Source organism: Castor canadensis, chromosome 5, assembly GCF_047511655.1.
Source record: "Castor canadensis chromosome 5, mCasCan1.hap1v2, whole genome shotgun sequence".
In the NCBI taxonomy this organism is placed as follows: Eukaryota; Metazoa; Chordata; class Mammalia; order Rodentia; family Castoridae; genus Castor; species Castor canadensis.
Genome location: NC_133390.1, coordinates 158,571,246 through 158,595,862, shown reverse-complemented (window position 1 = coordinate 158,595,862; position 24,617 = coordinate 158,571,246). Strand labels below are relative to the sequence as shown.

The 24,617-nt window shown below is 41.5% G+C and overlaps 1 protein-coding gene, 1 non-coding gene and 1 pseudogene across 4 annotated transcripts in view; all 3 read left to right on the top strand.

Moving 5' to 3' along the window:
- Positions 1-24,617, top strand: part of Pigu (phosphatidylinositol glycan anchor biosynthesis class U) — an 82,818-nt gene that overhangs the window by 50,749 nt on the left and 7,452 nt on the right. For 2 of the 3 annotated variants that reach the window (XM_074074589.1, XM_074074588.1), the window contains 4 exons: positions 10,802-10,956; positions 13,080-13,223; positions 15,066-15,190; positions 20,986-21,128. In XM_074074589.1, the coding sequence (XP_073930690.1) occupies positions 10,802-10,956; positions 13,080-13,223; positions 15,066-15,190; positions 20,986-21,128 (567 nt within the window). The remainder of the gene's footprint in view (positions 1-10,801; positions 10,957-13,079; positions 13,224-15,065; positions 15,191-20,985; positions 21,129-24,617) is intronic. The other variant, XM_020162981.2, reaches the window with a different exon arrangement.
- LOC141423738 (small nucleolar RNA SNORA51) lies at positions 6,117-6,247 on the top strand. Its single transcript, XR_012448557.1, has one exon. It is a non-coding gene; the product is annotated as a small nucleolar RNA SNORA51 (small nucleolar RNA).
- LOC141423652 (U6 spliceosomal RNA) lies at positions 21,507-21,599 on the top strand (annotated as a pseudogene).

The window sequence follows — 24,617 nt, the reverse complement described above, 5'->3', positions numbered from 1 at the left end:
GTTCCTGGTCCCCTTTTCCTATTGGCCTCAGTTGCTTTAAGGTATCTGCTTTAGTTTCTCTGCATTAAGGGCAACAAATGCTAGCTAGTTTTTTAGGTGTCTTACCTATCCTCACCCCTCCCTTGTGTGCTCTCGCTTTTATCATGTGCTCATAGTCCAATCCCCTTGTTGTGTTTGCCCTTGATCTAATGTCCACATATGAGGGAGAACATACGATTTTTGGTCTTTTGAGCCAGGCTAACCTCACTCAGAATGATGTTCTCCAATTCCATCCATTTACCAGCGAATGATAACATTTCGTTCTTCTTCATGGCTGCATAAAATTCCATTGTGTATAGATACCACATTTTCTTAATCCATTCGTCAGTGCTGGGGCATCTTGGCTGTTTCCATAACTTGGCTATTGTGAATAGTGCCGCAATAAACATGGATGTGCAGGTGCCTCTGGAGTAACAGTCTTTTGGGTATATCCCCAAGAGTGGTATTGCTGGATCAAATGGTAGATCGATGTCCAGCTTTTTAAGTAGCCTCCAAATTTTTTTCCAGAGTGGTTGTACTAGTCTACATTCCCACCAACAGTGTAAGAGGGTTCCTTTTTCCCCGCATCCTCGCCAACACCTGTTGTTGGTGGTGTTGCTGATGATGGCTATTCTAACAGGGGTGAGGTGGAATCTTAGTGTGGTTTTAATTTGCATTTCCTTTATTGCTAGAGATGGTGAGCATTTTTTCATGTGTTTTCTGGCCATTTGAATTTCTTCTTTTGAGAAAGTTCTGTTTAGTTCACATGCCCATTTCTTTATTGGTTCATTAGTTTTGGGAGAATTTAGTTTTTTAAGTTCCCTGTATATTCTGGTTATCAGTCCTTTGTCTGATGTATAATTGGCAAATATTTTCTCCCACTCTGTGGGTGTTCTCTTCAGTTTAGAGACCATTTCTTTTGATGAACAGAAGCTTTTTAGTTTTATGAGGTCCCATTTATCTATGCTATCTCTTAGTTGCTGTGCTGCTGGGGTTTCATTGAGAAAGTTCTTACCTATACCTACTAACTCCAGAGTATTTCCTACTCTTTCTTGTATCAACTTAAGAGTTTGGGGTCTGATATTAAGATCCTTGATCCATTTTGAGTTAATCTTGGTATAGGGTGATATACATGGATCTAGTTTCAGTTTTTTGCAGACTGCTAACCAGTTTTCCCAGCAGTTTTTGTTGAAGAGGCTGCTATTTCTCCATCGTATATTTTTAGCTCCTTTGTCAAAGATAAGTTGCTTATAGTTGTGTGGCTTCATATCTGGATCCTCTATTCTGTTCTACTGGTCTTCATGTCTGTTTTTGTGTCAGTACCATGCTGTTTTTATTATTATTGCTTTGTAATATAGTTTGAAGTCAGGTATTGTGATACCCATGTGATGCTTTGAGACACTTTGGGACTTGACCAACAAGAAAGGCCATCATCAGGTGATGCCCCTCAATCTTTTGAACAGACCATGAGCCAAATAAACCTTTTTATAATGACAAAATAAAAAGAAAGCAGAATGACAGGATATATCATTTTGCAATCCCTATTAATATAGGCATTAAGCATCAGTAACAACTGACATCTGAAACAAAAATCAGAAGCCAGGTGCCAGTGGCTTGTGCCTGTAAACCTAGCTACTTGGGACTGAGATCAGGAGGATTGCAGTTTGAAGCCAGCCAGGGTAGTTTGTGAGAACCCATCTCGCCAAAATAACCAGAAAAAAATGGGCTGAAGGTTTGGCTCAAGTGAGAACACCTACTTTGCAAGTGTGAAGCCCTGAGTTTGAACCCCAGTCCCATTAAAAAAATCAAGCAGGGATGTGGCTCAGTGCTTGCCTAGCATATGTAAGGTCCTGGGTTTGATCCCCAACACTAAAAACAAACAAGAAAATAATTATGCCTCCTGAGAAAAGAACATACCACTAGCAAAGCTTTGCCAAAGGGATCAAATCTGAAATTGGTCAAGCTTCTAGAGCCAGCTGCAATTTTCAATAAATACTGGAGACAAGGTGTACAGTTAGAAAAACTGTGGGAAGTGTTATGGTTTAAATTCCCCAGGTTCTGGGTGTGTGTTTGTTCATTTTGGCAGCACTGGCATTTGAACTCAGAGCCTCTGACTTGCTAGACGAGGGCCCTGCCACTTGAACAGTGTCCACAGTGTGTGTGTGTGTGTGTTTGTGTGTTTTGAGACAGAGTCTCGATATGTAGCCTGGGCTGGTCTCCAACTCCCTAGTGCTGGGATTATAGGCATGTGTTACCATGTATTGAACCAGCTTGTCCTGGGTTCAGTAGTTGAATTGTAAGGAGGAAGTGGGATGACATGGGTAGTTAGAATTGCAAATTAAGAGAGACTTAAAAATTGTGTGAGATTCTTTAAAAATAAAAGAAAGACTATAAAGGGGTGTATATGTAAGTGAAAAAACACATGGAAATGCAAAGAAGTGATTACCATTAAAAGTTATCGTCAGCCAGTGTGAGGGGGAGGATATAAGGAAAGTGTGTAGAGGGATAAATTTGGTGAAAATATTATGTACTCATGTATGAAAATGGAACAATGAGACCTGTTGACACTATTCCAGGAATGGGGGCACGGGAGAGGGAATAAAGGAGAATGATGGAGGGAGTAAATTCAGCTATGATATATTGTAAGAACTTTTGTGACTGTCACAGTGGACCCCCAACGAAACAACAATGGTGATGATGATGAAAATAGTAATGATAAAAAGAGGGGGAAAAAGTCATGGTCAGCTGGGTCCTAGTGGCTCATGCCTCACTCAGGAGGCAGAGATCAGGAGGATTGAGGTTCAAAACCAGCCCTGTCTTGAAAATATCCAACATAAAACAGGGCTGGTGGAATGGCTCAAGTGGTAGAGCGCTTGCCTAGCAAATGTGAGGCCCTGAGTTCCAACCCCAGTACTGCAAAACAAACAAACAAAACCCACAGTCATGGTCATTACTTGGAAAGGAGTAGAGGATTGTCATTGGTTGGCAGGTAGAGGGATTTGGAGAGTATGTGGAGAGCTCTTGACCTGAGTAGTAGTTACAGATGTTCACTTTATCAGTCACAAGATTTATATTTATTTTGTGTGGTTTTCTGTATTTCGTGTTTTATTTTATAACAAAGCAGTTCAAAAATTGATTAGGCATGTGGTCAAGTGATAAAGTGCTGACTTAGTAGTGTATATGGTCCTGAATTCGATTCTCAGCACCACCAAAAGGAAAAGAAAAAAAAAAGAGAGAGAGACTTTTTAAAGAGCATCATTCTTCTAACTGGCTTTCTTGCATACATTGCACATACTTCCATTTTAAGTCAGCGTTTTCTGGGGAGTGTAAACTGAAGGCTTGCTCACCTGTTCACTGTGAAATTGGCAGTACAAACCTCTAGATTAAGTTTGGCCGTAGGGTTTATAAATAGCAAGTCATCAAAAGATTGCTGGAAGGTTTTTTTAAAAATAAATTTCAGATATGCTTCACTATGTAACAGAGTAGTTCTGAAAAATTAAATGAAACGTCACTTTTTATAAATAGACTCAGAAAATACTCAACGTCACTTTTATCATTTCAGGGCTCTATTCCCATAAGGCAAACCTGACTCTGAGACCAAGTCCAAAAAATAAAATTGTACCTGAAATTTAGTTCACATTTTATAATCACAGGTTTTCCAAAGTGGGGGGAATCATCTTCTACTCAAATGTTGACAATAGCACTTTAGGATGAATAAATCACTGAGCCTTCTGGTAACAAACTAAAACTTAGGGGCTTCTAACAGAATTTATACAGTGAAATCTCATCTCTGGGGTGTGAGGTTTTTTGGACTCTCCTAAGAGAGTATCTTTTAACAATCTACTTGATTCAGTTCTTCAAGGGTATACATATTTTTTTTTCCTGACCTATTTTTTTGTTACATACTGTTAGTAGGGAAGAATGGGAAGACAAAACAAAATTTTTACTCTTGAGGGTTTTTTCTCCCCTCTCCTGGCCTATAGTCTTCTTCCTTTCTTACTTGCTAAGTGATAGCATTTTTCAGGAAGAAGAGATCAAAATGATCAAAGGAACTTGAAACCTAAGTGCTTTCTTCTTTTCATTTATCTGTAGATTTCTTGTCATTGCTGAATTATTTTCCATTCTCAGAAATGTATCATTCTCGCTGGAGGTGTGGCTCAAGTAGCCTATCTAGCAAGCACAAAACCCTGAGTTTAAATCCCAGTACCTCAAAAAAAACCAAACAAAGTGGTATAGAAATGTATCATTCTCTTGAAACTTCATTCTGTTTAAAAAAAAACTATTAACATAAATTGTACAAAGGGGTTTGACTGTGAAAACTTCAATATTCCAGAGCAGTGTTATCTAGTAGAACCTTTTGTGATGATGGAAATGTTCTTTATCTGCATTACCAATGCAGTAGTTAAAAGCTTCATGTGGCTATTGAGCACTTAAAATGTGCTAGTAAGATCGAGGAACTGAATTTTCTTTTTCTTTTTTTTTTTTTTTTTTGTTGTACAGGGGTTTGAACTCAGGGCCTTCACCATGACCCACTCCACCAATCCTATTTTTTGTGAAGGGTTTTTCAAGATAGGGGTTGGCGAACTATTTGCCTGGGCTGACTTCGAACCCCGTGATCCTCCTAATCTCTACCTCCTGAGTAGCTAAGATTATAGGCGTGAGTCACTGGTGCTTGGCCAGGAACTGAATTTTTTATTATATTAATTTTGCATTATTTTAAACAGCCACATGTAGCTTAGGGATAGCACAGGTTTTGTTTTTTTGGGTACTGGGGTTTGAACTTGAGCCACACCTCCAGCCCAGCACAGTTTTAAAGAGAAAACAAAGCAGAGTTACGTAGATGTGCAGTTAGAGAGGAACCATAGGGTGGATCAGGTTCTTTTTCCCTAACATCTTGTAATAGTGATGCTATCTCCAGCTTAAAACTCTTCTCTGACATCCCATTATCCTTGATGTCTTTACCATGGGGCCATGATCCCTATAATTTATTTTAAAATACCTCTGCATAGGCCATCTGATATTATACATGTACCAGTTAGCTTCAGCCTCAACTTAAGGTTAACAAACGACCTTAATGAAGATTCCAAACTTTATAGTGGTCCTCTAGCCACACTCTGTGGGGGCTGCCATCAGTACTTCAGTATCATCAACACTTTTGCTAACTTTCATAGTGAATGGCAGATTTTGAACTTTTCTATTAAGGCAGTTGTTTTCATTTCAAGGTCCCACATTGCATTTAGTTGGTTGTGTCTCCTCATTTGATACAGTTCCTCAGTCTTTTCTCATTCAGGACTTTTGAAATTATTTTTGTTTTCCCTAAACTGAAATCCAAATATATTTCAGGGCATTTTAGATCTTCAGATGAGGGATGCTCAATCTATAATAGTACTTCATTCCTTTTTATTACCATATATTGATATGAGATATTTTATTCATCCTTTTATCAGTTGATAGGCATTTGGGTTTTTTTTTTTCTACTCTTTTTGGCTATTATGCTTATTGGACTATGAACACTCACATACAAGTTGTTTTATTTGTTTGTGTTGGTACTGGGAATTAAACTCAGGGTCTCATGCTTGGTAGGCAAATGCTCTACCATTCCTATTTTTCAGAGGAGGTGGTACTGGAGTTTCAACACAGGGCTTCCTTGCACTTGCCAGGCAGGTGCTGTAACACTTGAGCCAGACTCCTGGTCCTCACATACAAGTTTTTGTAAGTACTTATATTTTCATTTTGTCTGTGGTGTTTTGGTCATGTGAGATTTTTTATGTTATTTATTTATTTATTTATTGTTGGGGTTAGGGTTTGAACTCAGGGCTTCACACTTGCAAAGCAGACAGTCTGCCTCTTGAGCCACACCTCCAGTCCATTTTCCTCTGGTTATTTTGGAGATGCAGGTCTTGTGGACTTTTTGCCCCTGACTGGTCTTGAATGGTGATCCTCCCAATCTCAGCTTCCCACGTAATTAGAATTACAGGCATGAGCCACCAGAGCCTGGCTGACTTTTTATTTTTATGTAATAAAAATAAATCTAATCAGTCTATACTGCTTCTGGATTTTGAGTTTTTCTGTGCATCAAGGTTGAAAATGAATTCACTAACCTCCTAGTACTTACCACAGGCTGTGTTCTTACACTGACTGTGTAGAAAGGGGAGGCAAAGTAAACCTACCCAATATATACCTCAGTTCAGGTCCTGTGCCTGGTCTATGTTATGAATAGGAGACATGGAGTGAGGGGAGGAAATGAATTCACCGTGTTTTATTGCTAGTACTTCATGGCTTTATTTTGTTTTAATATTTAGATTCCCTAATCCATTTGACATTTATTCTTGTAAATGATCTGAGATACAGGCTCCATTTTATCTTTTCAAATCGTTATCTAGTTATCCTGGCTCCATTGATTAAAAAATTTCTGTTTATCACAATAATGTAACACCTTGTCATATACTAAATTGCCATAAATGTTTTGGCATAGTGTTTTTCTACTAATGTGCCAGTTCTGGACTATTTAATTTATAGAGATTTTTAAAGTGCTTTTTAAATGTCTGATAGCGTTAGGCTCCACTTCATAGTTTTTCCTTATCAATGTTTTCCTTCCTATTATTTTATATGTGGTTTTCTTTACTGTTGTGTCCTCTAATCATTTAATATGTATTCATATTAACACTATTTGTATGTTAATTTCATATCCTGCTACTTCACTGAAATCTTTTATTTAAGTTATTTTTTATCGTGAGTAGTTACTGAATTTCTTTACTTTTCTACAGCTATCAAGATATTAATATGATTTCTTTATGCTGCTTGAGATACATAAAATAACAGCTTTCCTTATGTTGAATTAACCTTGGAATAAACCCAACCTGGTCATAACCCAACTTTATCATGCTCTTTTTTTCATGCATTGCTGAATTATAGAGATAAATTTCAGTTAGCATTTTTACATTTGTGTTGGTAAGTGGTTTTGGTATGAACTTACAGTGTCTGCTTTGAAGGAGTTAATGTAAAATTAGAATCATCTACCAGTTTTTGGCAGAACGTGGGTTTGAACTCAGAGATTCAAACTTGCAAAGCAGGCACTCTACCATTTGAGCCACACCTCCAGTTCATTTTGTTCTGATCACTTTAGAGGGTCTCAGAAACTATATGCCTGGGCTGGCCTCAAACCTCCATCCTCCTGATCTCACCCTCCCAAGTAGCTAAAATTACAGGTGTGAACTATTGACACCTGGCCAGAATCACCTACTTCTTGAATGTTGGTAGAACTTACCTGTCAAACTGGCTGAGTGTGCTTTCTTTGTGGGAAAATTTTTATTACTAATGAAAAATTAGCGGTTATAGAACCATTCAAAATTTGTTCCCCCTTGAATTAGTTTGTCCCTGATTTTTTATTTCATGCTTTCTGCAAAGTTGGATGAATGGAAAACTTTTTTTAGTTTTTTCAGTTATAATTTCACCATACAATCTACATCTATGTAGGTATAGAGACTTTCTCTCTCTCTCTCTCTCTCTCTCTTTCTCTTTCTCTCTGCGTATACTATTATCACACCCAAGATTTAACCTTCATAGAATAATGTAATGTGTATACTCCAAATTCAAATTCTCCAATTTATATATGACCTTTATAGGATTTGGGGGGAGAATCTAATTGAGGATCATTTGTTAAATTTCATTTTTATCTTCTTTGATCTCTGCCTTTTTTTAAAAAAATGACATTGGCATGTTTTAATTGAATCTCTTATTTATATTCTTCATAGAATGATTCCATTTCACCACAGCTTTTGAACACATTAGTATAAGTTTTTTTTTTCCTTTTTTTGGTTTTGGTTCATTTGAGGCAGGGTCTTGCTGTATAGCCAAGACTGTCCTTAAACATGCTATTTGATGCTGGCCTAGAATTTGATATCCTCCTGCTTCTGCTTCCTGAGTTCTAGGATTATAGTTGTGTGCGTCCATGCCTGGCTTCTGGCATAAGATTTCCTTCCTTCCTTCCTTCCTCCCTCCCTCCCTCCCTCCCTCCCTCCCTTCCCTCCCCTTCCCTCCCTCTTTCCCTCTCTTCTTCCTTCCCTCTTTTTCCCTCCGTCCCTCCCTCTCTCCTTCCTTCCTTCCTCCTTCCCTCTCTCCTTCCTTCCCTTTCTCCTTCCTTCCTTCCTTCCTTTCTCCCTTCCTTCCCTCCCTCCCTCCCTCCCTCCCTCTACTTCCTCCCTTCCCCTCCTGCCCTGCTCTTTCCTTCCCTTTCTTTTCTTTCGGTACTGGGGTTTGAATTTGAGGCCCTTGCTCTTGGTAGGCTATGTCCCCAGCCCTTTTGCTTTGCACTGCTTTTCAGATAGGGTCTTACACTTTCTGCCTGGGGCCAGCCTCAAACTGTGATCCTCCTACCTACACATCCGGAATAGCTAGGATTACAGGTGTGCACCACAACATCCAACTTGTCTGATGAGGGATGGCTTTGAACCATAGTTCTCCTGATCTCTGATTCCCAAATTGCTGGGATAATAGGTATGAGCCAACACTCAGCCATATTGTATTTCTTTGGCAGGGAGCAGTACTGGGGTTTAAACTTAGAACCTTGTCTCACTAAGTAGGCACTCTATACTTGAGCCACACCCTATGGCCTTGTTTGTGTTAATTGTTTTTTTGTATAGAGTCTCACTTTATTCCTGGGCTTATTAGACCATGATCCTCCTATTTCTGCTTCCCACCTAGCTGGGATGACAGGCAAGTGCCACTGCATCCAGCCATATTGTATTTCTCATCCCTGATATATCCATCTAAGGGTACATTGTACCCTTTTACATTCCTGATATTGTTTATTTGTTCTTCTCTCTCCCACACTCATTCTCTCCCTCTCTCCCTTCCTCTCCCTCCATTCTTCTCCCTTCCTTCCTCCTTCCCTCCTTCATTCCCTGCCTCCCTCCCACTCTTTGTGATCATTCTTTTCAGACATCACTCTCATTAGTCAATTTTAATGAGATTAAATGAGGCTTTGTTGCTTCCTCATAATACAACTTTGTTTCTGTTTCAACAAATTCTGCTCTTACTCCTTTCTTTGGGGATTTATTCTGTTGCTTTAATATCTTAAAGTGACTCATTAGTTTATTTATTCTCAGTCTTTTCTATTATAGTATAAATTTTTAAGATTGTATCTTTTCCTTGGAATACTGTTTTTATCTTCATTTCACAAAGAGTGATATGAGGTATTTCATGACTTAATTTCTAATATTAAAGTCTTCTGTTACCATAGATAACTTATATGTACCTAATAATACCTAATAGTATGTTTTGAGACTATATTATTAGTTACATACAAGGTTAGGATTGTTATATATTTTTGATGAATTGAATCTTATTATTATAGACTATCTTTGTCTCTGCAATCTTTTTTACATAAAATTGTATTTTATCCAGTAACAATAAATATACATACTTTCTTTGCATTGATATCTACCTGATGTGTCTTTTCCAGTCCTTTGATTTTTTCAGCTTTTCTGTCTTGAATTTTAAAGTGTCTGCCTTATAAATAGCATGTAGCTGAATAGCTGATTTTTTTGTATAATTAATTTTTTTTCTTGATAATATGGTTTTAGAGTTTGGTTCATATGATTCCATTATAAAGTTTGAATTAATTTGTTTTCTTATGTTTGAATTCATTTCTGTTTTCTTGTATATTCCAAGGATTCAGTTTTGGTTGTTGGTTGTGGTTTTTATTTTTTGATATCTCTTATTTTTCTTTACCCCAGCATCTTTTTGTTTGAGGAAAAAAATATATTAATGGAGGAGGAAATACAGAAAATAGTGTAATAATAACCATAGCTACTACACAGAGTTAAAAAAAATGAAGGTTTTTGCCATATTGTTTCATATTTACTTTTGACATATTTTTTTATAAGCACTATAGATAAATCATGTTTTCCTCTCTCCTTTCTGGGAGGCTAATGCTATTATGACTTTACTATGTATCCTAATCTGTGGTTTATAAAACTTTTACAGATATATTCCTATATGTCTATGAATAATACATAGAATTGTTTGGTATAACCTCAAAATATTGCATAAACATTTTCATTTTACATGGATTGGCAATTTTCTGTTATAACTTACCTTTTTTTTTTTTTTTTTTTTTGATACAGGGTCTCACTATGTAGTTCAGGCTGACCTCAAATTCACTATGTGGCCAAGGCTGGCCTTGAACTTGTGATCCTCTTACCTCAGCCTCAAAAGTGCTGGTATTATAGATGTGAGCCATCACACCTTGTCTAACCTTATGTTTTTGAGACTCAATTGTATTGACATACGTAGATGCAGTTTATTCATGTAACCTGCTAAATAGTGTGTCATTATACCATTGTACCACAATTTATTTTTTCCTCTACTGAAGGATTCATGGTTTAGTGAATATTCTTTCATTGTTTCTTATGCAACATGTCTCCAGGATACATACCTGGAATGGTTTTATTAGGTCTCAGTTCAAAGGATGTGTACCTGACACCTTTTTTAAATGCTTATGTCCTTCTGGTTTAATTAAAGACAGAGCAAAAGCTGGGTGGAGTGGCACAAGCCTATAATCTCAGCACTTGGGAAGCTGAGGCAGGAGGATTGCAAATTCATTTCCAAATACTACTTAGTGAGACTCTATCGCAAAAACCAAAACAACAAAAAGATACAGCAAAAAAATGTAAGCCTGTGCATCAAGGGATGGTTTTATATGAGGAATCTTTAAGTATAAGCTGATAACTTCTCCCTGTCCTTGGCATCCCTAAATGTCCTCTTGTCTTCTCACTCCTAGCGGCAGTACATACCTGTGAAAATGAAGAGCAAAGCCTTCTGGACCCTCTCTTGGGAGTATGCCACGATGTATGTGGGAAGCCTAGTGGTAATAGTTTGCCTCTCCTTCTTCCTTCTCAGCTCCTGGGATTTCATCCCTGCAGTCTATGGCTTCATGTAAGTAAAGACCTCATTAGAAAATTCTGGAAGCTAATTTGTTTTCATAGCTTCTGCTGGAAGCAGAGGGAGAGGACTTTGGGCATCATCTACAGCAGGGGTTCTTAAACTTTCGGGTGCCTCAGAGCCCCTTCAAGCCTTGTTAAACTCATGTTGCTGACCCAGCCCCTGAGGTTCTGATACAGTAGGTCTGAGGTAGAAACCAAGAATTTATATTTCTCAAGTTTTCAGGTGGTGCTGCTGCTACTGGTCCACAGAGCATACTTTGAGAGCCTCTGCTCTAGAGCACACCTTTGATTAGTAGGATTAAAGAGTATTTCTTAGAAACATCCAAAGCAACTACCAGCCTCTGATTGGGAGGTATGAGTTTAATTCCAAATAGGAATGGATATATTTCTTTATTGCAAGAGGGTCCCTGACAGTTTTAATGTAAATACAACCTGCCATGTGTCAGACATTTAGAGAAAATCCAGATAGGTCTGCAATATTGCAAGTTTGCATGAGTATGTATTCATGAATTCTGCAAACATTTTCAAATGTTCTTCATGTGCCAGGCTTTGTGTGGGTGCTAAGGACCTGGTTGATACTTAAGCCTTAAAAATCTATTTCTTTGTTTGGTTTTTTTTTTTAAATGGTACTGGGATTTGAACTCATAGCCTCACGATTGCTAAGCAGGTGCTCTACCACTTGAGCCACTCTGCCAGCCTTGAGAAACTCACAGCCCAGTGGGTGACAGACACTTAAACCTGTCAGCATGGTGAAGGGATCAGGAGTGGCAGAACTCCTATTTGGGACTCTGGGCTGCTTCCTTGTGTTAAATCCTAGCTAATCATAACAATAACTCAAATCACATTGAACTCTTCATGGTCCACCTTGGATGGGAGTTTGTGATGCCTGGTGAAGAATATTTCCTGGCTTTCCACTAGGCGGAAGATTCTGTTTTTTGTTTTTTGGGTTTGTTTGTTTTTTTTAATTTCAGAAAAGGAAATATAGTTGGTGCAGGAGACAAAGAATTACCTTAGGCAAAGGCCTCAGACTGTCTTTTCCATTTGTGTCCTTTTAAGGTGTGAATGGAGACCAATTTAAACTCTTTATTTTAACGTGTGTGTGTGTGTGTGTGTGTGTGTGTGTGTGTGTGTGTGTGTGTGTGTTACTGAGTTTAAATGCAGGGCTTTGTGCTTGCTAGGCTAGTGCTGTACCACTAGAGTCATTTCCCCAGTCCTTAAACTCTTCATTGTTTTCAGTTAAAAATACAGGGGCTAGGGGCATGGTTCAAGTGGTAGAATGCCTGCATAGCAAGCATGAGGCCCTGAGTTCAAGGTCCAGTTCTGAAAAAAAAAAAAAAGTTAAAAAAAAAAAATATATATATATATATAATGTAGGACTTGGGATGTAGCTTCATGGTAGAGCACCTGCATAGCATGCTGGTGGTCCTGGGTTCAATCCCCAACACTGAGAGATACATTTTATACAAATACTGATTTATTTATTTACGTGTGTATAATGTAAACTTTTAGAATAGCCAATTTTTGTATGATTTAACCAGACAAAAAGTCTTTCAGATAAACTGTAAATTCTCAAATGAGCTCTGGGACCCTGGGGATTCTAGCGGAACCTGCTGATGGTTCCTGAAACTCTTGGAGGTCTCACTGTAGGTTCAGGCACACAGTCTTCTGGCCCCTGCTGTGGGGATGTCAAGCAAGAATGGGGAGGAGCAGGATCTCTGAGCCTGTGCCTCTTCCTCTGGGCAGGTCTCTGGAATGCCCAAAATAGATGTTATTTATTTAAATTTCCTTCCTCTTTTACTGGGCAGGTCCTGATTATAAACCATACTGAGCAGGAAAAGAAGAGTTGCTCTGTTGATTTCCAAGATGAATCCCTGCCTTATTTCAGATGCATTTGATTTAGCTAGTATTTATTATGGTTTATCATTCTCTGTGTCTTGTGCCCTTGTTTTTGTATCTACATTTGGAGTACCTGGAGAGCCCTTCACACTCTGAAATCATCCTTGGCTGCCTAGCAGTGACCCAAGTCTTCAGTAGAAAACAAGGCCAAAGGAGATCATTTGTAACTCTACTCTTTTTTTTTTTTCTTTTTCTCTCCCTGTGTTTTCTTAATTCCAGACTTTCTGTTCCAGATCTTACTCCAAACATTGGTCTTTTTTGGTACTTCTTTGCAGAGATGTTTGAGCACTTCAGCCTCTTCTTTGTCTGCGTGTTTCAGATCAACGTCTTTTTCTACACCATTCCCTTAGCCATCAAGCTAAAGTAAGTGCTGCTACTCTGTCCTTCCTTCCCCCACTTTCCTCTTCCCTTTCTATGGCCTGGTGGGTGCCCTTTAGACTAGGAGCATTTGCCATCAGGTTTATGGCATCTTTGCTCAAGGAACTCTGTCCTCAGACCCAGCAGTTGAGAGTCATACACAAGTACAGGCTGCCGGGAGAGAATTTCAGAGTCCTGGGATCCCCCTGGCCTCACTTTGAGGTGTCTGAGCTCACATCGCTGGAAAGCCCACTCGCCATTTTGGACAAGAGCAAGGGTTGTATTGGGGGTGTCTTGGAAAAAGTGAATCTGGTATATATCCTTGATCATCAGCCCGGGGCCTGTTTGTCCCGAGGGTCTTAGGTTGGGTTAGTTGAGAGGCTGGCCACCTGCAGCTCTTTAATCTTCTGGTCAGTTTCCTTCAAATGGAGTTGTCTGTGGAGTTCTCCTCTGCAGTACAAGAGAGCCAGTATATGTTGAGCCATCTCCACCTTTCCTAGGCTCCCTGAAACAGGATTACAACTAACTCAGCAACTCACAGAGGTTGGCGTTATCTTATTGTTGTCACTCCTGTTTTATAGATGAGGAAATCAATACTCAAAGAGGTAGAACGATTTTCCCAGAGTTACCCAGCTGTGAGCAGTGGAGCTGAAATTCACACACAGGTTTATCTGCTCCAGAATCTGTGCTCATCCCCTTATGCTGTGCCAAGCTCCTGAACACAGGTCTTTCAGAAGTCCTGGAAGTAGTTCCATTGTCCTGGCATTAGAAAACTTGACCTCTTAGAACAGCCTTCATGAGCAGGCATATTCCAGTTCTGTGCAGAAGTAGATCACATCCATGTGTTTATGTGTGGAGGTTACAGATCTGTCCTTTTCCTGCTTACTTTAGCACTCATTTTACTCTCAGGGGAACATTGGAGGTTGAATCCTGTTCCCCACTGTCCTCTGAGAAGAGTTGTTAAGTACTCAGGAGAGCCATACGGTGGTGTTAGGAGCTCTGGAGACGGCCGACTCCACTGCTTACTTAGTTGATGTACTTCATGTCTCTGAACCTCAGTTTCCTCATCTGTGAAGTACAGGGGACAGGATTCCTTGTCCGGAGAATGCTTGAGGGGATCCCCTGAGATAGTGCAGGAAACCCTTCCCACAGAACTCAGCACAGGGTGGGATTCGGGAAATGATAACTGTTGCTATTGCTGGTTATTACTTTAAAATCACAGTTTCAGCTGTTATTTTTTTAAGGTAACAATTCTACTTTCAGCCCATTAGTTGCTGAAGAGCTGTATGTAGCTCTGAGTTCTCTTTCTGGACACTAAGGATATACATACCCCACTGACCATATTATTAGTGAACAAAGCATCAGGCAGGAGGCACTTTGGGTATACATACCCCACTAACCAAATTGTCAGTGAGCAAAGCATCAGCCAGGAGCACTTTCTGCCCAAGGGCCTGCTGTCACAGTGACCTCTGGTTGAGCAAGGATGCCTGATTTCTGTGACAAGCAGTCACTTAGGCCTGGTAATAAGGAATGGTGACTTCATTTGTTTTCTTCCTCATAGCTCCTAGGGGAAGGCCCAGAGCTAGAAGAGGCAGGGAGTGGCTATTGATGGGTTTTTTCTTTAGTGTTTGTCGGGCCTTGCTCACCACCTCTGAGCATTTCTGGGTCTCTATAGTTTTCTTCTCTGCTGCTGGGGACCTGGCCCAACCAGGCCTGTGAGTTGTAAGCCAGCCCCTGTCTCAAGTCCCTTGGGGGAGTATTTTTGGTTTGAAGAGTAGGGTTGGGAGTCTCTGGGATGGGCCTGATCCCTGGCTGATCTCTCTGTTTATTTCCCCTGCCCTGCCCCAGGGAGCACCCCATCTTCTTCATGTTCATCCAGATTGCCATCATCTCTATCTTCAAGTCCTACCCAACAGTGGGGGATGTAGCCCTCTACATGGCTTTCTTTCCTGTGTGGAACCATCTCTACAGATGTGAGTACTCTGATTGTTCCCACTGGTGGCAGATCTTGTCAGTCTGGCCCCTTGGTGAAATAGCCAGGAAGAAAGAAATTTATAGGCATGCATTGTATACCTGCTGTACTGGCAGCACTGGGAAAGTGGTAATGACCTGAGGCATAATATGTACTTTGTTGTGTTATGACTAGTGATGATAATACATGTAACTACCATTTATGGAACACTTACTCTGTACCTGACCATTGTGGCTCTCTAACAGTGTTATATCCATCAACTCATTTTATCTTCACACCAGCCTTTGAGGTAAGTATCCCCATTGTACAGATGAGAAAAACTGAAGTACAGAAAGGCAGAACCTCTTGTTCAAGGTCGCATGACTACTAAGTAGAAGGACTGGGATTGGACTACAGCTCTTTGAGCCACTGTCTATTGCTGTCTAACAGGGCTTTTTATGATTATGGATATGCCCAATATCTGCATAGTGCAATAGAGTAGCCACTAATGTGACCCAGAAACTGAATTTTCCATTTAAATTCAAATTTAAGAAACTATATCTGGCTAGGCTACCATATTGGGCAGTGCAACTCTAGCCTTGGGCCTGAACCATTCTCCAGTGCTTCATCCAAAGGTACTTAGAGACTGGTGAGTGACACAAGACTTACTACTTCCTATGAAGATCCCTCTATCTTTGCCCATGCCCCCCTCAAAATTGTCCTGTGTTACCTAAGACCCCTCAGTGCTTCTCTCCTTTAGGCTTTTAGTCCTCTCTGATGATTCTTTTCAGTATCTGGGGGCCCCCTTAGCAAAGATATCATGACTCCTTTGCCTGTGTGTCCTTAGCACCCAGGATGGAGCCTGACACTGAAGAATCAAAAGATGTCTGTGGAGGTGTCTATTTAAGTCTCTCTAAGAAGGAGGCAGTGTCAGTGACCCACCTGATTCTCTACCATAGAACAGGGAAGGGAGCTGTTGAACTTTTCTCACTTGTTATGGTGCACAGCAAGGTGTCAGTAATGAACTCAGAAGTGCAGACTCCAGAGGAAGTGAGTCTTTGTTGTTTTGGGGTTGTCTCGGTATCAACCAGGAGGTGAAACTAACCAGCTTCCAGTAGGAAACCTACCTGTAAGTGTGGGCCTCTGGGTGAAGGCAAACAGCTGAGTGGGCGGGCCAAACCCAGCCTGCTCCTGCAAGTGATTACCCTGTGTCTGGTGGGGTGGTGACCAGTCTGAGCTGACTGGGAGGAAGAAACAGCATACCCCCTGTGACATCCTCATTGCATAGTCTGTTGTGCTCAGAATCAGCTTGGGGCCTCTTGGCAGAGTGGCCAGTGACAAACCATGAGGCTACCAAAACATAGGGACATGTTCCAGTCTGTGAAGGGTGGGTCTTGGAGACATTGTTCTTTTTTCCTAAAAGCAGATTGTTTTTCCTTAGCTGACTGTCCATCATAGGGCACTGCCTCTCCTCAGTATCTCTCATCCCACTGTCCACAGTCTGTAGACTTACCAACTTGAGCCTTCATCCTGACTTTCCCAGCACTAGCTATGTCATCCTAGGCAAATCATTTATCCTTTCTGAGCCTTTGGCTTTTCAGTCCATCAAATGATGAGAATAAGCCAGGTGGTGCACACCTGTAACCCCAACATTTGGGAAGCTGAAGCAGGCTAACCTGGGCTACTTAGAGACCCTGTCTCAAAAAAAAAAAAGTATCTTTCAGGGATTTTTATGTCAACAGCACTGTAGTTATCACTATCAGTAATAATTATGCTGGGGAGTCCCCTGCATATCTCCATTATCAAAGCTTTGGCCTTGACAGCCAGTGATTGAAATAAACATATTTTTCACAACTTGAAATAAGCTATTTCATACCCTCAGGGGTGATAAGACAGAGAAGGAAGATGGGGTTTCCAGAAACTTGGATGATCTAATAAAGGCTGTTGATGAGTAGTTGAGTGTAAAGAGTTTATAGACTCAGCTTGCCTGAAGCTCCTGCAGAGAACAGTGACCACCAGTCTTTGCTGTACCACACCTGCAGGAGAGAGTACTCATGTTTACAGCACCTGTTAGGGACCTCACAACTGTGAGTCATTATATTCAGCTACAAGCATCTTCAGCCTTGGGCCTCAGGACTCCTGAGGACAGACTAGGTTTTTTGACCTAGTTGAAAATATTTAATGTAAGAATCCAGTTTAAACACCAGTTTCTAGTGCTAATGTGCCTGCTCTCACATGGTGTTTTTGTTTTCCTGTACTGGTTACTGATGGGGAGGGAAAAGAAACAGGGCTCTAGATGCTGTCCTTTGAAGCCTGAAGCCAAAATAAGTCAGGCAGACGCACACCTGCAGTGTAGGGAGCAGCCTGCTAGTGGAGCTGGTGCTATCCTGCAGTGGTCCAGCTGCAGAGCAAGCTACCACAGGGCTGGAGTTCTGTTGTTTTGTTTTTATTGACTGTTGTATAGAGGTAAAAGAATATTGACAAAATACAAATAAATTATAAAGAATAACTATATAGTAAGTTCTAATATACCTGTCTTGTAGTTTAAGAAAGGAAGTATCACTTTTACCTTTGAAGACCCTAATCTCTCCTACATGCCTCCTGATGGGACCAGATTTTTCAAGTGACATTTTATTTCTGAATGCCTGAGACTCAGAGAGAGAAAGGGACTTCCAGAAGTCCCGGTTCATCAATGGTGGTGTCAGAGATTGGATAAGCCACCCAGTGAATGTAGTGAGGAACCTGACTCCATCTTGCCTAGCAGGTCTGATGAAGGGTGAGTCCTTTCATCTTGTTATGCCCTGGTCATCTCTTATGACTCCTGGTCCCTGGAACAAGCTGTCCTGTGTCTCGGGTCTCCAGTTCCATTTGCTCTGGCATATAGCTTTAATATTCCAGCCTGTCAGCCAGCAAGTGTGAGTAGCAGCTCCCTTTTCATGCAAAGGTCACCACTGTCCTGAAGCCAACTGGATACTAGTGACGATCCTCCAAACACATGGGAATGTCTTTTTGCAGCCCACATATTGCATGTAAGCCTCTCTCATCTCTGCACTTGGTCTCCTCCCTGTTACTCTGTCTGAAGCCTCCATCTTTGGCTAGAGGAACAGGACCAAGAACCATCTGTGCTATCAGGTCCCATGAATTTTTTTTCTTGGAATAGTGTGTGTTCTTTCTAGCAAAAGAATTTCCAGGAGATGAGAAAGAACCACTGAGAAATGAAAATAGTGATGTTGCAGATCTGTAAGCAGATCTTTCTTGAGTTTGTAACATTGCTTAATAACAACAATAATAATTCTCAGTGCAAATACCCCTTTTCTCTGGCTCCTTACTCCTGAGAGCAGGGAAAGAGACGGAGGCTTCCCTGGGAGGTCTCAGGAGGCCTGAGTCAGGGCTTTGGCCTCTCAAGTTTGATAATCCAGAACCATAGAAATTTCCGGTCAGAAAAGAGGACCTGGGGCTGGGAGTGTGACTCATTGGTAGAGTATTTGCCTAGCATGTGTTCAATCTCCAGCACTGAAAAAAGAAGAGGAGTGGGAGAAGATATGAGACCTTGCAGGCCTCCAGGCTAGCATCCAAATTATGGGATTTTTCAGACCTGGTAACAGTTGGCAACTTTTTATTTTGCTGAAATCATTAAAACAATCAACTAGTAGTCATTTATCCCCATTTAATAGAAAAAAAAAAAAAGGACTTTTCAACAACAATAACAAAAAGGCACCTGTCATTCCTCATTAAAGAATGAACAGGCCAGGTGCCTGTGGCTCATGCTTGTAATCCTAGCTTCTCAGGAGGATTGCAGTTTGTAAGCCAGCCCGGCAAATAGTCCCAAGACCCTGTCTTGAAAAAAACCCATCACAAAAAAAGGACTGGTGAAGTGCTCAAGATGTAGGCCCTGAGTTCAAACCTCAGCACCGCCAAAGAAAGTATATGAATGACTTGTAGCTGATTGTTTTGATTATTCTGATTTATTTTAAATAATATTTATTGCTTTTTAAATATAGTACAGTATAAAGAGAGATAAAAGATAAAAACAACATATTCTGTGAGATTATCCCTTCTGAATTAAAAGAAAAAAAAGCACCATGTGATGGGCAGAATAATTCTCCTCACCACTCAAAGAGTTCACCTCACAATTTCCAGAACCTGTGAATATGTCACCTTACTTGCAAAAAGTACTTTAAATTAAGGATCTTAAGAAAGAGGAGATTATTCAGGTGACCCCAGTGTAATCAGAAGAATCCCTAAAAGTGGAAGAGATAGAGGCTGGGGGCATATGGGAAATCTCTGAACCTGCTGCTCAGTTTTGCTATGAACCTATAACTGCTCTAAAAAAAATGAAGTATTAAAAAAAAAAAAAAGAAGTGGAAGAAGGAAATCAGAAGGTGCAGAGTCAGAGTGATGCGTTGTGAGAAGCCTTAATCCATCAGTGCTGGTTTTGAAGCAGGAAGGGGGTCATGAGCCAAGGAATGCATGCAGCCCTCACATGCTAGAAAAGGCAAGCCAGTGGATTCTTTCTGAAAGGATCCAAAAGGAACAAAGCCCTGCCCAGACCTTTATTGCAGCCTTGGAGACCCATTTTGGACTTCTGTCCTCCAGAACTATTGTATAATACATTGTATTGTTTAAGCACTAAGTTTATGGGAATTTATTATACCAACAATAGAAAACTAACGTACAAAATAATATATCTATGCCAGTTTTTTTCATGTATCTTTTTGTTTGTTGTTTTCTGAAATGAGATAGCTTAAACTCAGAAAGTTTAAGCTATCCTTAAACTTGCAATCCTCCAGCCTCAGTCTTCTGCCCAACTTTCACTTCTTTTCTTCTCCTTCTTTCTTCCTCCTCCTCCTCCTCCTCCTCTCCCTCTTCCTTCTTTCTTCTTTCCTCCTCACTGCCCACCCCCCCGCAACCCTGGGTGCCCAGGGCCTTGTGCATATGAGAAAAGTACTCTATCACTGAGATACATCCCCAGCTTTCACATACCTTATTTAATCCACTTAAGATGCCTGTGAATAGGCATTGTAGCCCCATTTTAGAGATAAAGATACTAAGAGAAACTTGCTAATCACAGAGCAGGATTTCAACTAAGGTTTCTCCAAAGACCAAGTCTGTACCCAGCCATTGTCTGCCTTCCCATCCAGCGGGACTCTGCCTGCCTGTCCAGAGACCATTCTTGGGTAGCATGTCCTCCCTGGAGGGCCTCAGCATTCCCTCTGGAGCAGGGAGTAATATTACAGAGGAAGATTTAAAAAAGAGAGTTGTGTTGAATCACAGAATAAAGCAAAAAGAAAGCAAAAGATTCGTAAATCATCTAAGGAGGGACATTTGAAGAGGAAGGCAAGCACATGGGACACCAATTAAGGAGAATGGAAACTGTGTTCCTAAGATGCCAGGCTTGTGGTACCACAGAGAACCTTATGGTTCTCTGATCTCCCTGGTTCATGCTACAATCCCCACCCATGAACCTATATAGCCAGGTAGCACCCATGTAAGGACACACTGAGGTTGGAAGCTTTAGGGCTGTTTTCCTGAAATGGCCTCTGTTGAGCCCAGATGCATCCATGAAATAATTGACTGTAGCTGATCTTTGGCCAGCCAATCTCACATGAGAGGAAACACTCCAAATGTAGGAGCTCCCACAAGTTGTGGGCGTGGGGAGCCATTGACTCAGTTTGCCTCCTAGTACCCCATACCTCTTGGAGTGCTTTACATTTGAGCCATGTGAGCTGCTCCCTGGCCTCAGTCCTATGGGACCATCCCAGCAAGAAGATGCCAGAGAAAAAGTGCTGGGCTAACTGTGACTATTTGTTTTTGCAGTCCTGCGGAACATCTTTGTCCTTGCCTGCATCATCATCGTCTGCTCCCTGCTCTTCCCTGTTCTTTGGCACCTCTGGATCTATGCAGGAAGTGCCAATTCTAATTTCTTTTATGCCATCACACTGACCTTCAATGTTGGGCAGGTAAGAGTTAAGGAGTGAGAGATTTGTTTTCTAGTCTCAGTCATTCAACCAAGGTGGTAGATTGCCCATCCTAGGGATTTGGACATGAAGGAGGAACAGCTTCTCCCTGTGGGTAGGTCCTTATTCAGGGAGCTAACAGCCCAGGAGGGGAGTGAGCAGTGTGATACTGAATCTGGCAAACACTTGACTGGGTACCATGCCAAGCATCACTTCATTGACTCCTCACAGCAAGCCTGGAGAAAGATATCTTATCCCTGCTTTATAAATGAGGGACTGGGGCTCTTAAGTGGACAGACTGTTCAGGACACCTGCACTCCTGTGTCATTGGGCTCTGTGGCTCTGAGCCATAGACAACTCTTAGATCAAATGCTTTTGGGGGTGCTCACTTCAGCAGCACATATGCTAAAATTGGAACAACCATGGCCCCTGCACAAGGATGACACACAAAATTATGAAGCATTCCATAAAAAAGAAAAAAAAATGCTTCTGGAGGCTGCTGGTCTTGGGCTTAGTTGCTACTGCTGCTGCTGCTGCCAGATCACTAAAGGAATGTGTCAGGTAGGGTCATTTGCTCACCAGGCCATCACCAGATCAGATCATTGTCCTGGAATGTTAACTGAGGTAAAAGAACACCTTCAGAAAATTATACCATCCCTGCCATCATGCCTATTGGAACTAGAGAGTACAAATGTGGGACATTTATTATTTTGTTAAGAGCCCATATCACCTCAGAGAAGCCTTTTGTGAAGTCTTTCTACCTGACTGTCTCTTTCTCAATCCTCCTACGTTTCCTTCATAGCACTTGCCTCTCTGCCTCCACCACTAGCCTGTGAGCTTCATGAAGGCAGGGATCTACCTCTCCTCTCCTGGCAAGGTTAACTACCAGATCAGTGCCTAACTCAGAGCCATTGTTTCATTTATTGAATGAAGTGAATGAATGAACTAAGGACAGCTAGGGAGAGCATTATGTGATTGGTAGCCGCATGTGAAGGAAGAGTGGCTGCTGGAAGAATCCAGCAGGAGCAGGAGCAGTGTTTCTGTTGAGTAACCAGGGAAAGCCTGAGGGATGAAGAGTAGAAACTGGGCCTTTCAGACTCAGGGTGAGGTCAGTTAGTAGCGCTGTCTCCACCCATCACCAGCCTCTGTCTGAACCTAGTCTTTGTATGTCCTGCACAGCCAAGCCTAGTCTTGGTGCTCCCATTCAGACATACGGCATTCAGGGAAGTGTCCTTGTCCCACTGCCTGCTTTTTTGAGCTCTTCTAAGTAGAGAAGGTGTCCTGTATTCTCCTGCCCTGGGTGGGGCAGATCAGAGCTGTCCTGGGAACCAGAGGACCACAGATTTCAAGCAGGACCATCATTGCCAAAATCAGGAGCTTTATTTCTATAGAATATAAAGATCTTGACCTTTCAGTTTTTCCTGAAGTCTTGCTCTGTTTGAGCTTATCAGTGCTGTGTCCTATTACAGAATAAATTGTGTAGATTATTAGTTAAATAATAGGTATACCAGTGACTAAGTCCCCATCCTCTCCCCTAGGAGCTATTATGTATTTTTCAGCATGTGACACACATTTGCTAATTATGATTGCGCTTCAGAGTCAGTAACAGGAAATGACAACAGTAAACAACTGAGGAGTGGGGGATAGTTTTGCATGCTTGTATGCATGAGTGTAAGAGAAGGGATGATTGAGATCCACTGATTGCTTGAGGTCCTCCCCCACTGTGAGACCTCATCAAGTGATTTAACTTTTCTAGGTTACAGTTTCCCAGTCTCAGAATCCAGCATGATTATCTCCACCTCATAGGGTATTTAGTGGATTGGACATAATGTATGGGTCCTGTTGCCATTAATCACATGTTAATATGGGAAATAGCTCTTCAGATACCCAAAGCAAGCTCCTAGAGCAATATGCAAACCACAGACCATGAGAAGAACAATTGCTACGCCTTTTTCCCCCCACTTTGGTGGGACTAGGGTTTTTGAACTCTACTTGAGCCATTTTACCAGTCCTGTTGTTATTATTGTTGGTGGTGATGGCAGTAGTATTTTGTTTGTTTGTGTGTTTTTGTTACAAGGAATTCATTTAATTTTTATAACAGTCCTTTGAGGAAAGCACTGTTCTCATCTCATGATACAAATAAGGAAGCAAGGGCCGAAGGCTTGGCTCAAGTGGAAGAACCCCTGCCTCACAAGCCCAAAGCCCTGAGTTCAAACCCTGGTACCGACAAAAGAACAAGAGTTTCTTACAAATAAGGAAGCTGTAGCTTGGGAGGATGAGAGACTCCTCAGGATCACAAAGCTCAGAAAGGAGTTGTATTTGTGGTTTTATCAGTCACATCCTCTTAGTAGACTGCAGGTTATATTAAGGCAGTCTATGTGTCCTGCTGGCTCATGGCTGTATCCCTAGCACCAGGGAAAACTATTCAGTGACTAATTCCTGATGCCTAAATACTATGAGCTGGGATCAGAAACCAGGTCCCCTTTTCTTCTTATTCCAGGTGCTAGCCTGGAGTGCCCTATTTCCACTTTGTGTCTGCATCTTAAGTAGACTTCTTGTCTACCCTCTCTCTTCCCTGTCTAGCAGGGTCTAGAAATCTGGAATACCTCTCCACATATGGCACCTTCTTTGTTATGAGGGTCCACTCTGACCCCCCTGTTATGACAACCCTAAAGATCTGGGCCGGCCCTGCCAGTCTGTCTTTTGCCACTGGGGATACCTAGGATACTAGGGTCTTGAGCGTAAGCCCTCCACAGTTCTGCCTCCTAGAACTGCCCCTCAGTTGGCCTGCTATGTCATTCTGGGGAGTGATACCAGTGAGGGAATGTTTGGGGACATGTTGGGTAGATCATCTATGGCTGGGTGGTGTGTAGTACCCAATTTATGTTCAGCTGGGGGACCATTTCAGATTTATTTCTGTAGGTTGGTTTGGAGCTCTGGCTATGAGATCCTAGATGGGATGGGGGAGAGAAGATCAACCTCTCCTTCTCTCTGTCTCTCTGTCTCTTTCATTAGTACTGGGATTTGAACTTAGAGTCTCAGGCTTGTTAAATAGGCACACTACCACTTGAGCCACGCCCCCAGCCCAGATCAGCATCTCTTGACATGAAATGCTTATGGCCCCAGCTAGAGCTCTTGTCCTTGTCAGCTGAGTGCGCACGTTCAGTTTGCATCCCTTAGCCGGTGGCAGTTTGTCATCTTCTTGGTTCAGTCCTTTGTCTCTTCAGTGCTCAACATCCCACCGTTCTCTCCCAGGCCCTCCCCAGTTTCTTCTTCCCTCAAAACCAGCATGACAAGAACAGCCCAGGGTGAATACAGTGAGCCAGACCAGCGGGAAGTCCTGAGCTTTGGGAGCCCAAGATGCCACAGTGACTCCCAGCCCCATCTGCCCTGGCTCTCTGGCCTTAGACAACTCACTTATGTTCTTGGGGGCTAATTTATTTATACAAATATTAGGTGCCTACTGTGCATCTTCAAGGGGTGAATGAGACA